This window comes from Chrysemys picta, chromosome 9 (genome assembly GCF_011386835.1).
Source record: "Chrysemys picta bellii isolate R12L10 chromosome 9, ASM1138683v2, whole genome shotgun sequence".
Taxonomy (NCBI): Eukaryota; Metazoa; Chordata; order Testudines; family Emydidae; genus Chrysemys; species Chrysemys picta.
Window position 1 is genome coordinate 56,459,164 of NC_088799.1, and position 17,138 is coordinate 56,476,301.

Sequence of the window (17,138 nt, forward strand, 5' to 3'; positions counted from 1 at the left end):
CAAAATTGGAGATCAGGACAAGAGGTGGGCCCCACACATATGCTGCAACACTTGTGCAACAAATCTTCGCCAGTGGTTGAACAGGAAAAGGAAATCTATGCCTTTTGCAGTGCCAATGATTTGGAGAGAGCCAACAGATCATACCAGCAATTGTTACTTCTGCATGGTGCCTCCAGTTGGGAAAGGTGTGTCAAAGAAGAAAAAGTGGACTGTGCATTATCCAAACATTCCATCAGCTATACACCCAGTACCCCACAGAGAAGGCACCAGAATCATTCTCACTTGAGTCAGATGAGGAAGAGGATGAAACTTCTGGTCCTGAACCATCAATGTCACAGGACCCACATTTTCTCCCATTCTCCTCCTCTGAACCACACCTCATAACACAAGGTGAACTGAATGACCTTGTCAGGGATTTGGAACTACCCAAGAGTAAGGCAGAGCTGTTGGGCTCCAGACTACAGCAGTGGAATCTCCTGGCAGGTGATGTTAGGGTTTCCATGTTCCATGACCGTCAAAAGGATCTTGTCCCATTCTTCTTCATGGAAGGTGATCTTGTAGCCTGCAACAACATCGATGGTGTGATGGCAGCCCTCAAAATCGTTCACTATCCAGATGAGTGGAGACTGTTCATTGATTCATCGAAGACGAGTCTTAAAGCTGTTTTACTGCATAATGGCAATGTTTTGGTAGGTCATGCAGTTGGTCATGTAGTCCATATGAAGGAAACCTATGACAACATGAAACAACTTTTGAGGTGCATAAACTATGACCAACATCAGTGGCAGCTTTGTGGCGATTTGAAGGTTGTTGCTCTCTTGCTTGTTCTGCAGACTGGATACACAAAGTACTGCTGTTTTCTCTGCGAATGGGATAGCCGTGCAAGAGATTGCCACTACATCAAGAAAGATTGGCCACTCCGACAGTCATTGGAGCCTGGGAGGAAAAGTGTTCAGCCATCCACCACTTGTTGAATCAAAGAAGATTTTGTTACCACCCTTACACATCAAGTTGGGTCTGATGAAGAACTTTGTCAAGGCCATTGACAAAACACAAGCAGCTTTCAAGTACCTCTGTGGAAAATTTCCAAGGTTAAGTGAAGCTAAGATAAAGGAAGGTGTCTTTGTTGGTCCTCAGATTCGTGAACTTCTTCGAGATGATGCATTTGACCATGCACTGCGTGGCAAGGAAAAGACGACATGGAAAGCCTTCCAGTTAGTGGCAATAAATTTTCTCGGAAACAACAAGGCAGACAACTACAGGTTGTTGGTGGAAAATCTCCTCAAGGCATATAAAAGCCTTGGTTGCAACATGTCACTAAAGATACATTTTTTGCACTCTCATCTAGATTTTTTCCACCGAACTGCGGAGCAGTGAGTGACGAGCACGGCGAGCAATTTCACCAGGACATTGCAACAATGGAGAAACGCTATCAGGGCAAATGGAGCCCATCAATGCTTGCAGACTTTTGCTGGACAGTGACAAGAGATGCTCAATTTAATGAATACAAGAGACAAGCCAAGAAGGGCCGAGTAGACACTGAATAGGACTAAACTATGTACAGAATAGTTTTTTGCCTTTTGTTTCATAATAAATGTTATTTATATAACCCTTTTGCTGATTTTTAAATTGTTACATAAACAGGACAGGTGAAATATTGTCATGTAAAGCAACCATAAACACATGAAAAGACCTAGGTTTACAATTTATGATTAAAACTCTATCTACACAATATACATAGACATAAAATGTAAAAACTTAAATATCTGAGAAACAGTAGCCAATCAGTTGTTTTAATTGTCATATTTGAATTCAGCACATCAAAATACATAATAAATAGCACATTTTATCTCTGAAGCAGATGACTTCTCAAAAATTGTAGACCAGTGTAGCATGTCCCCTGTTGGAAAACTAGGATGACCGAGTCCTTTTCACAACAGCTGAATGAGTGTCAAATAATAGTGTTTGCTGAGAAGGGCTTAATTTTCCCCCTCCCATCTAATCAAAACACATTCATTCCTTTCCCCTCCTCCTTTGCACAACTACCCTTCTCCCACCCCTACTGTGCCAGGTGTGATGGGGAGGTGCTCATCACACTGTATGAAGGACAGGGCTCTGTTTGTGGAGTGCCTTTGTGTTCTGTCAAGTCTCTGCTGCCTGGGGTTAGCCAGAGCTGAGGTCCTGAGGGGCCATGTAAGGAGAAGCAGCATCTGAGGCGTCACTCTGAGCTCACACTAGTTTTGCTCTGTTGCCTATGAGATTTCACCTGGTGTGGGAGGAGCGTCAGGAGCTGGAGAAGGCTCTGCAGGGTAGCATGCTTTCTGGGCTTGATTCTCCTCTCGCATACCCTAGTGCAAGACAGGAGTTGCTCCATTGAAATCAGTGACGTTAACATAGGGTAAAGAGTCTGCGGGATGAGGGAGCGGGCCCTCTGTCTGTGGAGCAGCATAGAAAAGGCTCCAGGAGGCTGGAAGTATAGCATGTCTGCAGGAAAGCGCTCTTCATCCTTGCCTCAATGTGTGCTCTACAGAGCATGGCCCTCTGGGAGGTGAGAATGGGCAGTTATTGCTGAGGCTCTCAGTTATTGCTGGCTCATGGGAAAGCTGTAGATGGCCTCGTCTTCACTAAGACAATTAATTCGAGTTAAGAACACACCTTTCCTTCCTAGTGGAGACACGGTCTGGGTGTGTGCGCAGCCCCATCCCAGGGGGCCCTGATCTCAGCGGGGGCCTCTGGGTGCTATTCTGATGATGACTATTAAATCAGACTAGGAAGGGGCATGCAGCAATGAGCTGCTGCCAGGAGGATGGGGTTGCAGGTCCCTGCCTGCCTGATGCTTTCACGGCTCCCCTTGCTCTGAGCCCGGCAAGCCCGGTGCTAATGGGCTGTTCTGGTCATGGCCCAGGAAAGTTGAGGCTATGGTGTACTCTCTGGCTGCTCGGAAAGCTTTAGCCTCATGCTTGTCACTGGGTCTCAGCCCTAAGAGCGTGGAAATGGTGAGCCTCCCATGCCAGATGAGAGCTCACAGGTTGGTGCTCCAGCTGGCAGCAACGGGTGCTGCTGCAAGGGAGCCCCCAGTCTCAGGGACACCTCAATAGCTGACCTACAGCAGCATACTGCAGAGCTTAGAGACTTTTTCTAACATGCCTTTCTGGGTCCTTCCAGGGCGTTCCTTGTGTTGCCAGGAGTGCAACCCCTGCTGGAAAGAGCGACCTTAAGGCCAGCAAGATGGCAGGAGCATCTGTGAAAGTGGCGGTGCGAGTGCGTCCGTTCAACTCCCGTGAGATGGGACGGGATTCCAAATGCATCATCCAGATGACAGGAAACACCACCAGTGAGTAGCAGCCCTGGCCCTGCGCACAAACGCCATTGGGGGTTGGGAAGGAGGTGGGCTACACACAGATCTGCATTCATTTCCACTGGGCTGGCTGCTGCTAATGGCAAAACAGCCACTTGAGGTTCTACCGGTGCTCGGGAGGGGGCCTGTTCCCCCTGCTGCCACCAGTATTGCTAGTCCCAATGTCATAAGTCAGTCCCCCAAGAATCATGAGTCTGGCCTGAAAATCATGGAGGTTTTTTTAAAAATCACACATTTTGGGTTCTTTTTCTTTGCCTTCTGGCTTTTGTGCCTCTCAGAGCCTGGTTGTCTGCTGCGTTGTTTGGTGTGGCATCAGTTATGGCTGTGAAATACCAGCACTGGTGAAGGAGCAGAGAATTGTAATCTGGTAGCAATTTACATCATCTTTGCTCTTGCTGAACGCAGATGTAACCTCACTTCTGCAGGCGCAAGGCGGTGGAGACTTGGGCTCATGGTGTGGCGCTGATGTTGGATAAACTCTCTTCTCGCCACCTTAGGGGTTTTATCCTGTCGCCCATCACTGTGGTATCTCAGCATCTTCCATGTAAAAGCAATACCAATAGTGAAATCCCCAGTGGACTCCATGGAGCCTCTGGCTCTCCTCACTTTTTGGGGTATAAACTCTGCTTGGGGGATGTTTTGGTTGGCTGGTTACTGCTGGTTTGTATTGTTGTTAGATGGGGGAGTCGATGTTGTCTCATTCTTGTGACAGTGGAAGGGTTCTTTCTTCACAGCAGTCCACTCCATGGGGGTCAGCATGGTCTAGCATCTAGAGCACTAGACCGGGACTCCGGAGAGCTGGGCTCTGTTTCCATCTCTGCCACTACCCTCCTGAGTGACTGTGGGCAGGTCACTTTATTTCCCTTTGCCTTTGTTTCCTCCTCTGTAAAATGGGGATAATGGTACTGCCCTCCTTTGGAAAGTACTTGGAGATCTATAGATGAGCAGTGCTAGATATTCTTCTTCTAGCAGAAACCATTCAACAATGCCTTACAGAGCATCTGTAAGACATTATTGAATTATCACTTCAATTCACCCTAGGGAGAGCCTTCGGATTTGCTGTCCCATTTGATTCATTTGCTTGTAGCACATTATGAAAAGGGCCGTGATCATTCCCCTCTATTCGACATTGGTGAGGCCTCATCTGGAGTACTGTGTCCAGTTTTGGGCCCCACATTACAAGAAGGATGTGGAAAAATTGGAAAGAGTCCAGCGGAGGGCAACAAAAATGATTAGGGGGCTGGAGCACATGACTTATGAGGAGAGGCTGAGGGAACTGGGATTGTTTAGTCTGCAGAAGAGAAGAGTGAGGGGGGATTTGATAGCTGCTTTCAGCTACCTGAAAGGGGGTTCCAAAGAGGGTGGATTTAGACTGTTCTCAGTGGTACCAGATGACAGAACAAGGAGTAATGGTCTCAAGTTGCAGTTGGGGAGGTTTAGGTTGGATATTAGGAAAAACTTTTTCACTAGGAGGGTGGTGAAGCACTGGAATGGGTTACCTAAGGAGGTGGTGGAATCTCCTTCTGTCAAGGCTCCTTCCCCACTCTGAACTTTAGGGTACAGATGTGGGGACCTGCATGAAAACTTCTAAGCTTAACTACCAGCTTAGATCTGATCCGCTGCACCACTCCCAATGTGCTAATTCCCTTCCCTGGGTAGCCTTGAGAGACTCTTCACGAATTCCCTGGTGAATACAGATCCAAACCCCTTGGATCTTAAAACAAGGAGAAATTAACTATCCCCCCTCCTTTCTCCCACCAACTCCTGGTGGATCAAGATCCAACACCCTTGGATCTAAAAACAAGGAAAATCAATCAGGTTCTTAAAAAGAAGGCTTTTAATTAAAGAAAAAGGTAAAAATCATCTCTGTAAATCAGGATGGAAAATAACTTTACAGGGTAATCAAACTTAAAGAGCCCAGAGGACCACCCTCTAGCCTTAGGTTCAAAGTTACAGCAAACAGAGGTAAACACCCTAGTAAAAGGTACATTTACAAGTTGAGAAAACAAAGATAAAACTAACACGCCTTGCCTGGCTGTTTACTTATAAGTTTGAAATATGAGAGACTTGTTCAGAAAGATTTGGAGAGCCCGGATTGATGTCTGGTCCCTCTTAGTCCCAAGAGCGAACTGCCCCAAAAACAAAGGCCTGGTCTACACTACAACTTTAATTCGGATTTAGCAGCGTTAAATCGAATTAACCCTGCACCTGTCCACACAACGACGCCATTTAATTCGAAATAAAGGGCTCTTTAAATCGATTTCTGTACTCCACCCCGACGAGCGGAGTAGCGCCAAAATCGATTTTATCATTTCGAATTAGGGTTAGTGTGGCCGCAATTCGATGGTATTGGCCTCCGGGAGCTATCCCACAGTGCACCATTGTGACCGCTCTGGACAGCAATCTGAACTCGGATGCACTGGCCAGGTAGATAGGAAAAGCCCCCCGCGAACATTTGAATTTCATTTCCTGTTTGCCCAGCGTGGAGAGCACAGGTGACCACAGATAGCTCATCAGCACAGGTAACCATGCAGGCCGATAATCGAAAAAGAGCACCAGCATGGACCGTACGGGAGGTACTGGATCTGATCGCTATATGGGGAGAGGATTCAGTGCTAGCAGAACTTCATTCAAAAAGACGAAATGCCAAAACTTTTGAAAAAATCTCCAAGGGCATGATGGAGAGAGGCCACAATAGGGACTCCGATCAGTGCCGCGTGAAAGTCAAGGAGCTCAGACAAGCCTATCAAAAAACAAAGGAGGCAAACGGTCGCTCCGGATCAGAGCCGTGGACATGCCGTTTCTATGACGAGCTGCATGCAGTTCTAGGGGGGGCCGCCACCACTACCCCACCTCTGACCGTGGATTCCGAGGCGGGGATAATCTCATCAGCTACACCTGAGGATTCTGCGGACGGGGAAGAGGAGGAGGAGGACGAGCTTGCAGAGAGCACCCAGCACTCCGTTCTCCCCAACAGCCAGGATCTTTTTCTCAGCCTGACTGAAGTACCCTCCCAACCCAGTATCCAAGACCACGACCCCATGGAAGGGACCTCAGGTGAGTTTACCTTTTAAAATATAAAACTTGTTTTAAAAGCAAGGGTTTTTAATGATTACTTTGCCCTGAGGACTTGGGATGCATTCGCAGCCAGTACAGCTACTGGAAAAGTCTGTTAACGTGTCTGGGGATGGAGCGGAAATCCTCCAGGGACATCTCCATGAAGCTCTCCTGGAGGTACTCCAAAAGCCTTGCCACAAGGTTTCTGGACAGTGCAGCCTTATTCCGTCCTCCATGGTAGGACACTTGACCGCGCCATGCTTGCAGCAAGTAATCTGGTATCATTGCATGACAAAGCCTGGCAGCGTATGGTCCCGGTGTTTGCTGGCATTCAAGCAACATCCGTTCTTTATCTTGCTGTGTAATCCTCAGGAGAGTGATATCGCTCATGGTTGAAATATGGGAATTTAATTAAGGGGACAGAGGTGGCAGTTCCTACTGGGCTGTTTGCCTGTGGCTGAAAAGAAATCCTTCCCTGCAGTTAGCCAAGGGCGGGGAATTGGCCCAGAGCTTTTCGTGTTTGGCTAGCAGGGATTTTCCATGATACCAGCCACGCGGTGGGGGGAGGGGTAAAGCGATCATCCCAGAGAATTCATGGCGGGGTGGGGAGGTGTTAGTTTGGTTCCTGCAGGGATCTTCCCTGATACCAGCCACGCGGTGGGGGGAGGGATAAAGCAATCATCCAGAGAATTGGATGTGTGTGTGTGTGTGGGGGGGGTTAGTTTGTTTTCTGCTGCTGAATGTTAACAGGAAAACCGCAGCACTCAACGGGCTTTGCTTGGTATGTGGGAAAGGAGGGCGCAGAAGCCGAAAGACAATGGCTTACCATGGCCGCATGCAAGCCGAATTCTGTTGCCCGGACCTGCGTCTGTGATCTCTAGCAGCAAAGCCACAGGCACTCAATATTAAGAGGCAAAATGCGACCTTGCACAGAAATCACATGTGCTATGTAATGTGAATAGTGTTGGTCACCGTGAAAGAGTATAAGCATTGTTCTGCAAAATGTATCTTTTTAAAAAATTCTCTCCTTTTTTCCCTCCCTCCAGCAGCTGCAAATTCTTCAAGCCTCCCTCCTCCGTCCCGAAGGCTATCACAGATAAAGCGTCGGAAAAAGAAGACGCGAGACGAGATGTTCGCAGAAATCATGGAATCCACCCGCAGTGACAGAGCTCATCTGAATGAGTGGAAGGACATGGTTTCAAAGTATAGGAAAGAAGCCTTTGAACGTGAGGACAGGAGGGCCCAATGTGAGGACAGGAGGGACCAATGTGAGGAGAGGAGAGACGCTCGAGATGAGAGGTGGCGGCAGGAAGATCAGAGGAGGCAGGATGCAACACTGGGGCTGCTGCGTGAGCAAACAGACATGCTCTGGCGTCTGGTGGAGCTTCAGGAACGGCAGCAGGATAACAGAGTGCCGCTACAGCCCCTGTATAACCCCCCTCCCCCCTCACCATGTTCCATAGCCTCCTCACCCAGACGTGTAAGAACGCGGGGGGAGAGGCTCCGTACACCTTCCCATTCCACCCCAGTGGACAGCCCAAGCAAAAGGCTGTCATTTTTTTAACCTTTTTTTAGTGGCCTTTTCCTTCCCGCCGATCCTCCTCCCAAACCCCACTCGAGTTCCCTCCCTCTTTTTATAATCTATTAATAAAGAACAAATGATTTTTAAACGATAGTGACTTTATTTGGTTTGAAAGCAAGCTGGGGGAAGGAGGAGGGTGGGTTCCTTACAGAGAATGAGTCAATAAAGGGGGCGGGTTTTCATGAAAGAGAAACAAACAGATATTTCACACTGTAGCCTGGCCAGTCATGAAACTGGTTTTCAAAGCTTCTCTGATGCACAGTGCTTCCTGGTGTGCTCTTCTAATCGCCCTGGTGTCTGGCTGCGCGTAATCAGCAGCCAGGCGATTTGCCTCAGCCTCCCACCCCACCATAAAGGTCTCCCCCTTTCTTTCACAGAGATTGTGGAGCACACAGCAAGCAGAAATAACAATGGGGAGATTGGTTTGGCTGAGGTCTGAGTGAGTCAGTAACCATCGCCAGCGACCTTTTAAACGGCCAAATGCACATTCTACCACCATTCTGCACTTGCTCAGCCTGTAGTTGAACAGCTCCTGACTCCTGTCCAGGCTGCCTGTGTATGGCTTCATGAGCCATGGCATTAAGGAGTAGGCTGGGTCCCCAAGAATAACTATTGGCATTTCAACATCCCCAACGGTTATTTTCTGGTCCGGAAAGTAAGTCCCTTGCTGCAGCCCTTTAAACAGAGTGGTGTTCCTGAAGACGCGAGCGTCATGAACCCTTCCCGGCCAGCCCACGTTAATGTTGGTGAAACGTCCCTGGTGATCCACAAGTGCTTGCAGCACCATTGAAAAGTACCCCTTGCGGTTTATGTACTGGGTACCCTGGTGCTCCGGTGCCAATATAGGGATATGGGTTCCATCTATCGCCCCACCAGTTAGGGAATCCCATTGCAGCAAAGCCATCCACTATGACCTGCACATTTCCCAGAATCACTACCTTTCGTAGCAGCACCTGAGTGATTGCTTTGGCTACTTGCATCACAGCAGCCCCCGCTGTAGATTTGCCCACTCCAAATTGATTCCCGACTGACCGGTAGCTGTCTGGCGTTGCAAGCTTCCACAGGGCTATCGCCACTCGCTTCTCAACTGTGAGGGCTGCTCTCATCTTGGTATTCTGGCGTTTCAGGGCAGGGGACAGCAAGTCACAAAGTTCCATGAAAGTGCCCTTACGCATGCAAAAGTTCTGCAGCCACTGGGAATCATCCCACACCTGCAACACTATGCAGTCCCACCAGTCTGTGCTTGTTTCCCTTGCCCGGAATCGGCGTTCCATGGATAGAACCTGCCCCATTAACAACATGATCTCCAAAGCACCGGGGCCCGCGGTTTGACAGAATTCTGTGTCCGTGTCCATGTCCTCATCACGCTTGTTGCTGCGCTGCCGCCGCCGCTGCCTCCTTGCCTCGTTTTTCTGGTCCTGGCTCAGCATAAACTCCACGAGAACGCGTGAGGTGTTTACAATGTTCATGACTGCTGTCTTGAGCTGAGCGGGCTCCATGCTTGTCGTGGTATGGAGTCTGCAGTGTTCACCCAGGAAAAAAGGCGCGAAATGGTTGTCTGCCGTCCGTTGCTTTCATGCAGGGAGGGAGGGAGGGGTGAGGCTGTACCCAGAACCACTTGCGACAATGTTTTTTGTCTCATCAGGCACTGGGATCTCAACCCAGAATTCCAATGGGCGGGGGAGACTGCGGGAACTATGGGATAGCTACCCACAGTGCAACGCTCCAGAAATCGATGCTTGCCCCGGAACATGGATGCACACCGCCGAATTAATGTGCTTAGTGTGGCCGCATACATTCGACTTTATACAATCTGTTTCCCAAATTCGAATTATATAAATTCGGATTAATCCCGTAGTGTAGACATACCCAAAGAGCACAAACAAAAGCCTTCCCCCAACCAAGATTTGAAAGTATCTTGTCCCCTTATTGGTCCTTTGGGTCAGGTGTCAGCCAGGTTACCTGAGCTTCTTAACCCTTTACAGGTAAAAGGATTTTGGAGTCTCTGGCCAGGAGGGATTTTATAGTATTGTACACAGGAGGGTTGTTGCCCTTCCCTTTATAGTTATGACACCTTCCTTAGAGGTTTTTAAGCTCAGGCTTGACAAAGCCCTGGCTGGGATGATTTAGTTGGGAATTGGTTCTGCTTGGAGCAGGGGGTTGGAGTAGATGACCTCCTGAGGTCCCTTACAACCCTGATAGGCTATGATTCTATGACACTGCAAGCTTATATGAGTTTGTCAATTTAACAAAGAAATTGATATGTACCAGGCTTGTTATCCCAAGGGGAGTCTCTGACAGGCTTCAAACCAAAGGCACTGCTTCAGGTAGAATAAACAAACAGATTTATTAACTACAAAGATAGATTTTAAGTGATTATAAGTCAAAGAACAACTAGTCAGATTTAGTTAAATGAAATAAAAGCAAAACACATTCTAAGCTGATCTTAACACTTTCAGTGCCTTTACAAACTTAGATGCTTCTCACCACAGGAAGAACAGGAGTACTTGTGGCACCTTAGAGACTAACAAATTTATTTCAGCATAAGCTTTCGAGGGCTACAGCTCACTTCTTCAGATGCATAGAGTGAAACACACAGACAGAAGATATTTATACATACAGAGAACATGAAAAGGTGGAAGTACGCATACCAATTTAAGAGGCCAATCAATTGAGATGAGCTATCAGTAGCAGCAGAAGAAAAAACTTTGAAGTGATAATCGAGATGACCCATAGAAGGTGTGAGGAGAACTTAACATGGGGGAAAAAAAATTCAATTAGTGTAATGACCCAACCATTCCCAGTCTCTGTTTAGACCTAAGTTAATTGTGTCTAATTTGCATATTAATTCGAGTTCAGCAGTCTCTCTTTGGAGTCTGTTTTTGAAGTTTTTTTGTTGCAAAACTGACACCTTCAAGTCTGTCACTGAGTGATTAGAGAGGTTGAGGTGTTCTCCCACTGGTTTTTGAATGTTATGATTCCTATGTCAGATTTGTGTCCATTTATTCTTTTGCGTAGAGACTGTCCAGTTTGGCCAATGTACATGGCAGAGGGGCATTGCTGGCACATGATGGCATATTTCATGTTGGTAGATGTGCAGGTGAATGAGCCCCTCATGGTGTGGCTGATGTGATTAGGTCCTATGATGGTATCACTTGAATAGATATGTGGACAGAGCTGGCATCAGGCTTTGATGCAAAGATAGGTTCCTGGGTTAGTGTTTTTGTTGTATGGTGTGTGGTTGCTGGTGAGTATTTGCTTAAGGTTGGGAGGCTGTCTGTAAGCGAGGACTGGTCTGTCTCCCAAGATCTGTGAGAGTGAGGGATCATCTTTCAGGATAGGTTGTAGATCTTTGGTGATGCGCTGGAGAGGTTTCAGTTGGGGGCTGAAGGTGGCGGCTAGAGGCGTTCTGTTATTTTCTTTGTTGGGCCTGTCCTGTAGTAGGTGGCTTCTGGGTACTCTTCTAGCTATGTCAATCTGTTTTTTCACTTCAGCAGGTGGGTATTGTAGTTTTTAAGAATGCTTGATAGAGATCTTGTAGGTGTTTATCTCTGTCTGAGGGATTGGAGCAAATGCGGTTGTATCTTAGAGCTTGGCTGTAGACAGTGGATCATGTGGTGTGTTCTGGATGGAAGCTGGAGGCATGTAGGTAAGTATAGCGGTCAGTGGTCACCACAGGCTCGCTGGTTGCCCTTCAGCCAGTCTCTCCCCTTTGATCACTGCTTCAGTCGCTTGGTGGTGATATCTGTAATTGGAGGTGGAAGAGAGAGAGCATGGCTAATGTCTCTCCCTTTTATCATGTTCTTTCTTCCCTCTTGTCTTTGCTCACCCCTCCCCCCCGAGTCAGGTGAGCATTACCTCATCGTAGTCCCAAACTGACCAAGGGAAAGGGGGTGACTCACTTGACAGTCCAATAGATCTTTTATTACTAACTAGGCCAGTGTCCCTTGTCCCTGTGAGGCTGGGCTGGGTTTGTCCCATACATGCCCTGATAAGATGTGAACTGCCCCTCTGAGCCTGGAGAGTTTTGCCTGGGCTTGTTTTAAGCCATGAGGACACATTTTCAGCCTCATAACTATATACATGAAATTACAACCTATAACATTACTATAACAACAATGCTCAGTGCATCATGAGCCTTTCGGAGACACCTGACATGACAAACTTTGCATTGGATACCACACAAGCATATTATAAGGAACATGGGGGTGCAGGGTGTTCCCCCGAGGTACAGAGCATCACAGCCTCCCACAAGCAGGCTGTCTGCTGACACGGTCTCTTTAAAAAGTGCTGAGGAAAGACCCAGACAAAAGGGAGTGTCCTTCCCAGCACTCTGTACAGCTCTCCATGTAACTTCTGTAGAATTGGATACAAATTGCCATATTGGGGAGTGATTAAAATAGACTCCTTCCTTCCTTCCTGGGTGAAACATCCTATGTCACCAGCTTTGGTTCTGGGTGGATGCAGAAGCGACTAGACCACGCTGAGAGCACGAGTCTTGCTGCCCTGACAACATAGGGATTTTGTTGTGAGGTGACTGTCTCAGGAAGTCTCATGGGCAGATTGGTCCAGATGATGTTGACGAGGTTGCTCGCCTTCTGGAATGGGCCCCAGAGAGCTCCAGGAACTCCTCCCCCTTACACAAAGGGGGCTAGGGTGCACCAGTTCCATCAGCACATCCTGAACCCACCTCCTGGTGGGTCAGGTGCCATGCCTGCCCTGCCAAGCTCAGCCTGAGTCATGCGGGTCAGGCAGAACTTCAGTTTTGCCTTGTTGGCTGGGAGGCAGGGGTTTGCAGTCCATGAATGGGGTGTAGGCTCCCACAGCACTATGTATCCAGTCCCTTGTGTCTGTGCCCTTGAATCCTTTCACATGCCCATCCAGCCCTCCACTCTGCCAATGATGTGTTCCATGAGGATCTCTTCTTTCCCTTCTCCCACATTTGTGCCTCCAGGCATGGAACCATCTCCCCAGAGCCTTTCCCATGCAACCTCCTCCTCCCTGCAAACACCTCCCTCTGCCATGTGGCTTGTAAGTGAGTTGATTACATAGACCCATCATGATGAACACATGCCTTACTGAGTGTCCGTGTGGTCATATTATTGCAACCCCTTGCCCACCTCTACTCCTTCTGCTCTTCTTGTTTACCATGTTCACTTGTCATCTCTGACTTTAGCTCAGAAGCTGCTCAGAGCAGGTCTTTATATCCTTCTGTAAAGTGAATTGCACATTTTTCGGTGCTGCTTATTAGTCTAAGGCTACATCTTCACTACGGGGGAAGGGGGGTCGATTTAAGACGCAAATTCAGCTACGCGAATAGCGTAGCTGAATTCGACGTATCGCAGCCGACTTACCCCGCTGTAGGGACGGCAGCAAAATCGACCTCTGCGGCTTCCCGTCGACGGCGCTTACTCCCACCTCCGCTGGTGGAGTAAGAGCGTCGATTCGGGGATCGATTGTCGCGTCCTGATGGGACGCGATAAATCGATTCCCAAGAGGTCGATATCTACCGCCGATTCAGGTGGGTAGTGTAGACCCAGCCTAGTACTATGGTAGCACCTAGCAATCTCAATTGAGCCCCATTGCAGTAGGCAGAAAGGTAACAAAGAAGGTAGCCCCATCCCAAAGAGCTCTCAGTCTATACATCCAACAGGTGGATGGAGACAGTCAGAAGTGGGAGGTAACAATGAAAGAGAGAGAGTGTAGCAGAAAAACAGAAATCCCAGTTGGCCCTTCGCCTAACCCTAATGCCAGATGAGGGTGACTTGTAGGCATCATGGAAGAGGCAGGTTTTATAGTATGAATGATTTGGTACCAGTTAGGTATTTTGTGATGGAAGGAGGTCAGAAAACCCCTTTAGATGTGAATCTTCTAGCGAGGGGATCAAACCCAATGGAGACAGGTCAGTAACAGGAAATCCCTATATTCCCTGCCTGTGCCAACATGCCAGGGGAATAAATTCCATCCGGTGTGATATAGTCCAGGATTTGCCACACTGCTGCGCCAGTGTAGCCTCCTGTCCTACCACTGTCGCCCTCTCCTGGAAGGAGAATGGAATGTAGGACTGTCATAAAGTGGTTGCCCTTTTAAAGAGGTCAGGCCCAGCTCCACCTGTGACACAATTCAGTCCCATCGCCAGTGGTAAGAAGCAGCAAGGTCACGTGACTTGTAGGTCATCTGAATTAACTAAGCCTTTTTAGGGTAAGAGAAGAGCAGAGGAGCTCTCCCCAGAGGAATTTGTCCTCTCCAGGCTCGGGAGAAGGAGGAGGACTTCTGGAAGGATATGCTGAGAGCTTCTGCTCCGTAAAACAGCAGGAAGATAGACCAGACTCTCAGTGAGGGGTTTTTGTGGCTGTTTGGACTAGACTGGTGTATCCCAGAAAGGTTTTTGTTAAATGACTCAGCTGGATGGCCAGGTCACTGGAGCAGCCAAACCAGGCTGAGAAGCCCTGAGAAAGGGAAACAGAGGCAGAGCACCACAGAGGCACCCCAGACCATGAAGGGGCTATTGGGATGCAGACACATGGCTACCAGGCCCCCTTTCTTTCATCTTGTGCTTATACACGCATTTCTCTGGCCCGTGGGGTCCCATGCCTGTCCCTAGAAGTGCTGGCTGGATCCTTCAGCTCCGTGGAACAGGTGGCAGCTCTGCGTCAGTAGAGAGAGCTGGTTCCCTCCAAGGATTCTAGCCTTCCTGGCCAGGCTGAAGCTGACCCTGGCAGGGTGAGAGCTCCTTGTCTCTGGTCGGTAGTCCTGGTGTGGGAGCTTTCGTGACAAGAGAAGCAGTGAAGCCAGAGCCCTGCTGACAGGGAGGCTTTTATCAGCCACAAAACAAAGCAGCCATTGAAACCTGAATAGCAAATGAGTGGCTAATCCCTTCAGCTGGGCATGAGAACTGTTTATTTTCAGCCTCCCATCAGACCTGTTGGGCAGGCCAGCGTGGCAGCTGTAGTGCGCAGGGCAGTGAGGGCTTCTCTAGCATTTGGGCGGGGAGGGAGAGAGAGGAGGCCTAATGTGGAAGGAATGATGTACGTGCAGGGAGGTCTTGGGCCTGATTAGCCTCTCAGTCACACCAGTTCTGGCCTGGTGGGACTCCACTGGGGAGTGCTTGGAGGATTGCTAGAGGGCTTGCCCATGGTTGCTCCCTGTGTGTGCTGTGTATGGATGTACAGAGTCAGCTCTGTTGCTGCATTGGCTGCAGGACTGTCTGCTCTGTGGTGCACTTGTAAGTTTCACTGTAGCTCAGTCAGAAGATGGCAATAGCAGAGGATTTCTAGAGGGATGCTCCCCCAGTGTCCTTGAAAGTTGAGCTAACTGCATTCATATGCCTCTCTGCACTGATCTCACACGCATGCTTGCCGCCTCTGTTGGCAGAGAGGCAATTCAATAGGCTTGTTGCATTTCTCCATTAAAGTGGCTGTTTCATAGCTATTTTCAGTCTGTGTGCTTTTGCCGGTTTTACTGGCATGTTAGCGGAATCAGTAGAACCCCCATCAGCCAGCGAGATGCTCTGAAGCCTATCCAGTCCCATCTCTTTGAGTTTCTGCTTTAGATAATGAGGTAATGGGCTTGCTGGCCAATGTCACGTTCCATCCCATCCCAGATATTTTCAGGAAGGGTTTAGACTTGCTTGGGCTTGTGTGTGAGATAAGAATTCCACTGGCAATGGAATGATACATTATCGTAGCTGAAGTCAATCCTGAAGGAGCCTGGATCAGGGCTGCCCTGACAGTTTGTCCATGTAGGATTTTTGAGAGAATATTGAACAAGATGCAGGCTGTCTGATCTCTCCCCTGATTTAGTTGCCCAAGAGGCCTCAGTCTTTGCTTCATGGTCAGCAGGTGGAAGCAGAATGAATGCCCTCTGTCCTAGCCTGAGGCACAGGTGCTGTTTTACCAACTCACCATGTGAGAAGCCAGGTCAGTGGTCTGATGGTTTATATTGTTGTGTTGCAGTGGCCCTTCCTTGCTAAGTCAGCTCTGCATCTTGGGGCCCCTTGTTGCAGGGAAAAGGTGTCTTGTCCCTCTCCATTGCCCATTCCCAACTTTTCTGGGAACCAAACCCCCTTTGCCAAATGAGTGTGTCCAAATCCCACAACAGAGTTTTCAGATCTTTTCCATTTTCTCTCATGCACTTTCTCCATCCTTCTTCCAAGAGTCTTTCCTACAAAGACAGTTTCCTCTTTCTCCAGTGGGGCAGGAGCCCAGGTGTGTACAGTGCCACCCTTTCTCCAAATGCCGTCAAACTGAAGGCTTCTCCTCTGGGTGTGAATGGGCGGCTCTGCCTGGAGAATACTCGTTGCTGCAGTAATCAAATAAGATTTGCTGTAGGGCAGCATCCTTTCTCAAAACTCCAAGGGGCCAGCTGCCTGCAGCCGGTATTAAAATTCCTGCAGATGAAAAGCAATAATTCCTTGGGGCGGGGAAGATTTCCATTTGGAGGACTGATCACAGCCTGGCTTCACAAATCACTAAGTGTCCTTGGAAATGTTTATCTTGTGTGTAATTGGTTAAGTACTACTGAGTGCAGCAAGATGGAGAGAGAGGTGGGATGGGAGGAAAGGAGAGAGACATTCTCTGTAATCAGTCTTCACCAAATTTCCAGCTTGCAGCTCTGCCCACTTGGCTTCCACTTCAGCAGCTTGGCTGCCCAACATCACTTCTTTGTTTGTCTTGAATGCTCCTCCCTCGCTCTGCTGCATCCCTCCCTCTGCGCTTCTGCTGACTCTGTCCTTTCCATTGTTTCTGGGAGGTGCTCTGTCCCTACCGCTCAATGGCCCCCATCAACTTTCTGAGCAGCTCTGAATCGCACTTACCCTGTGTTCCCACTCTGAAGAACAGAACAGCAGCTGATCTCTCCCTTCCTAGCTTCCCCCACGTATAACATGGGATACACAAGCTTTGAGAGGAAAAGATAACTGCCTGCTTTCCAAAAATACATTAACATTTTCTCTCCAGACATGGGTCTCATTGAGAGTGAATGCACTGCTGAATTGAAAGCTGGGGAATCCACCACGTTGTTCCCTTCACGTCTTCCCTCAGGGTTATTTGCCCTGTACGGGCAGAGAGTTCCCTCAAACTGCCTGTCACCGTGCCTCAGTGGGTTACAGCTGAGGATGCCAAATTTAGGACAAATTGCTGA

General features: G+C 48.5%; 1 protein-coding gene across 21 annotated transcripts in view; it reads left to right on the forward strand.

The window, feature by feature from the left end:
- Nucleotides 1-17,138, forward strand: part of KIF1A (kinesin family member 1A) — a 198,361-nt gene that overhangs the window by 26,430 nt on the left and 154,793 nt on the right. For all 21 annotated transcript variants that reach the window (XM_065557170.1, XM_065557164.1, XM_065557163.1 and 18 more), the window contains one exon: nt 3,166-3,334. In XM_065557170.1, the coding sequence (XP_065413242.1) occupies nt 3,229-3,334 (106 nt within the window). In that variant the 5' untranslated portion in view covers nt 3,166-3,228. Of the gene's footprint in view, nt 1-3,165; nt 3,335-17,138 lie in introns of those variants that run through there.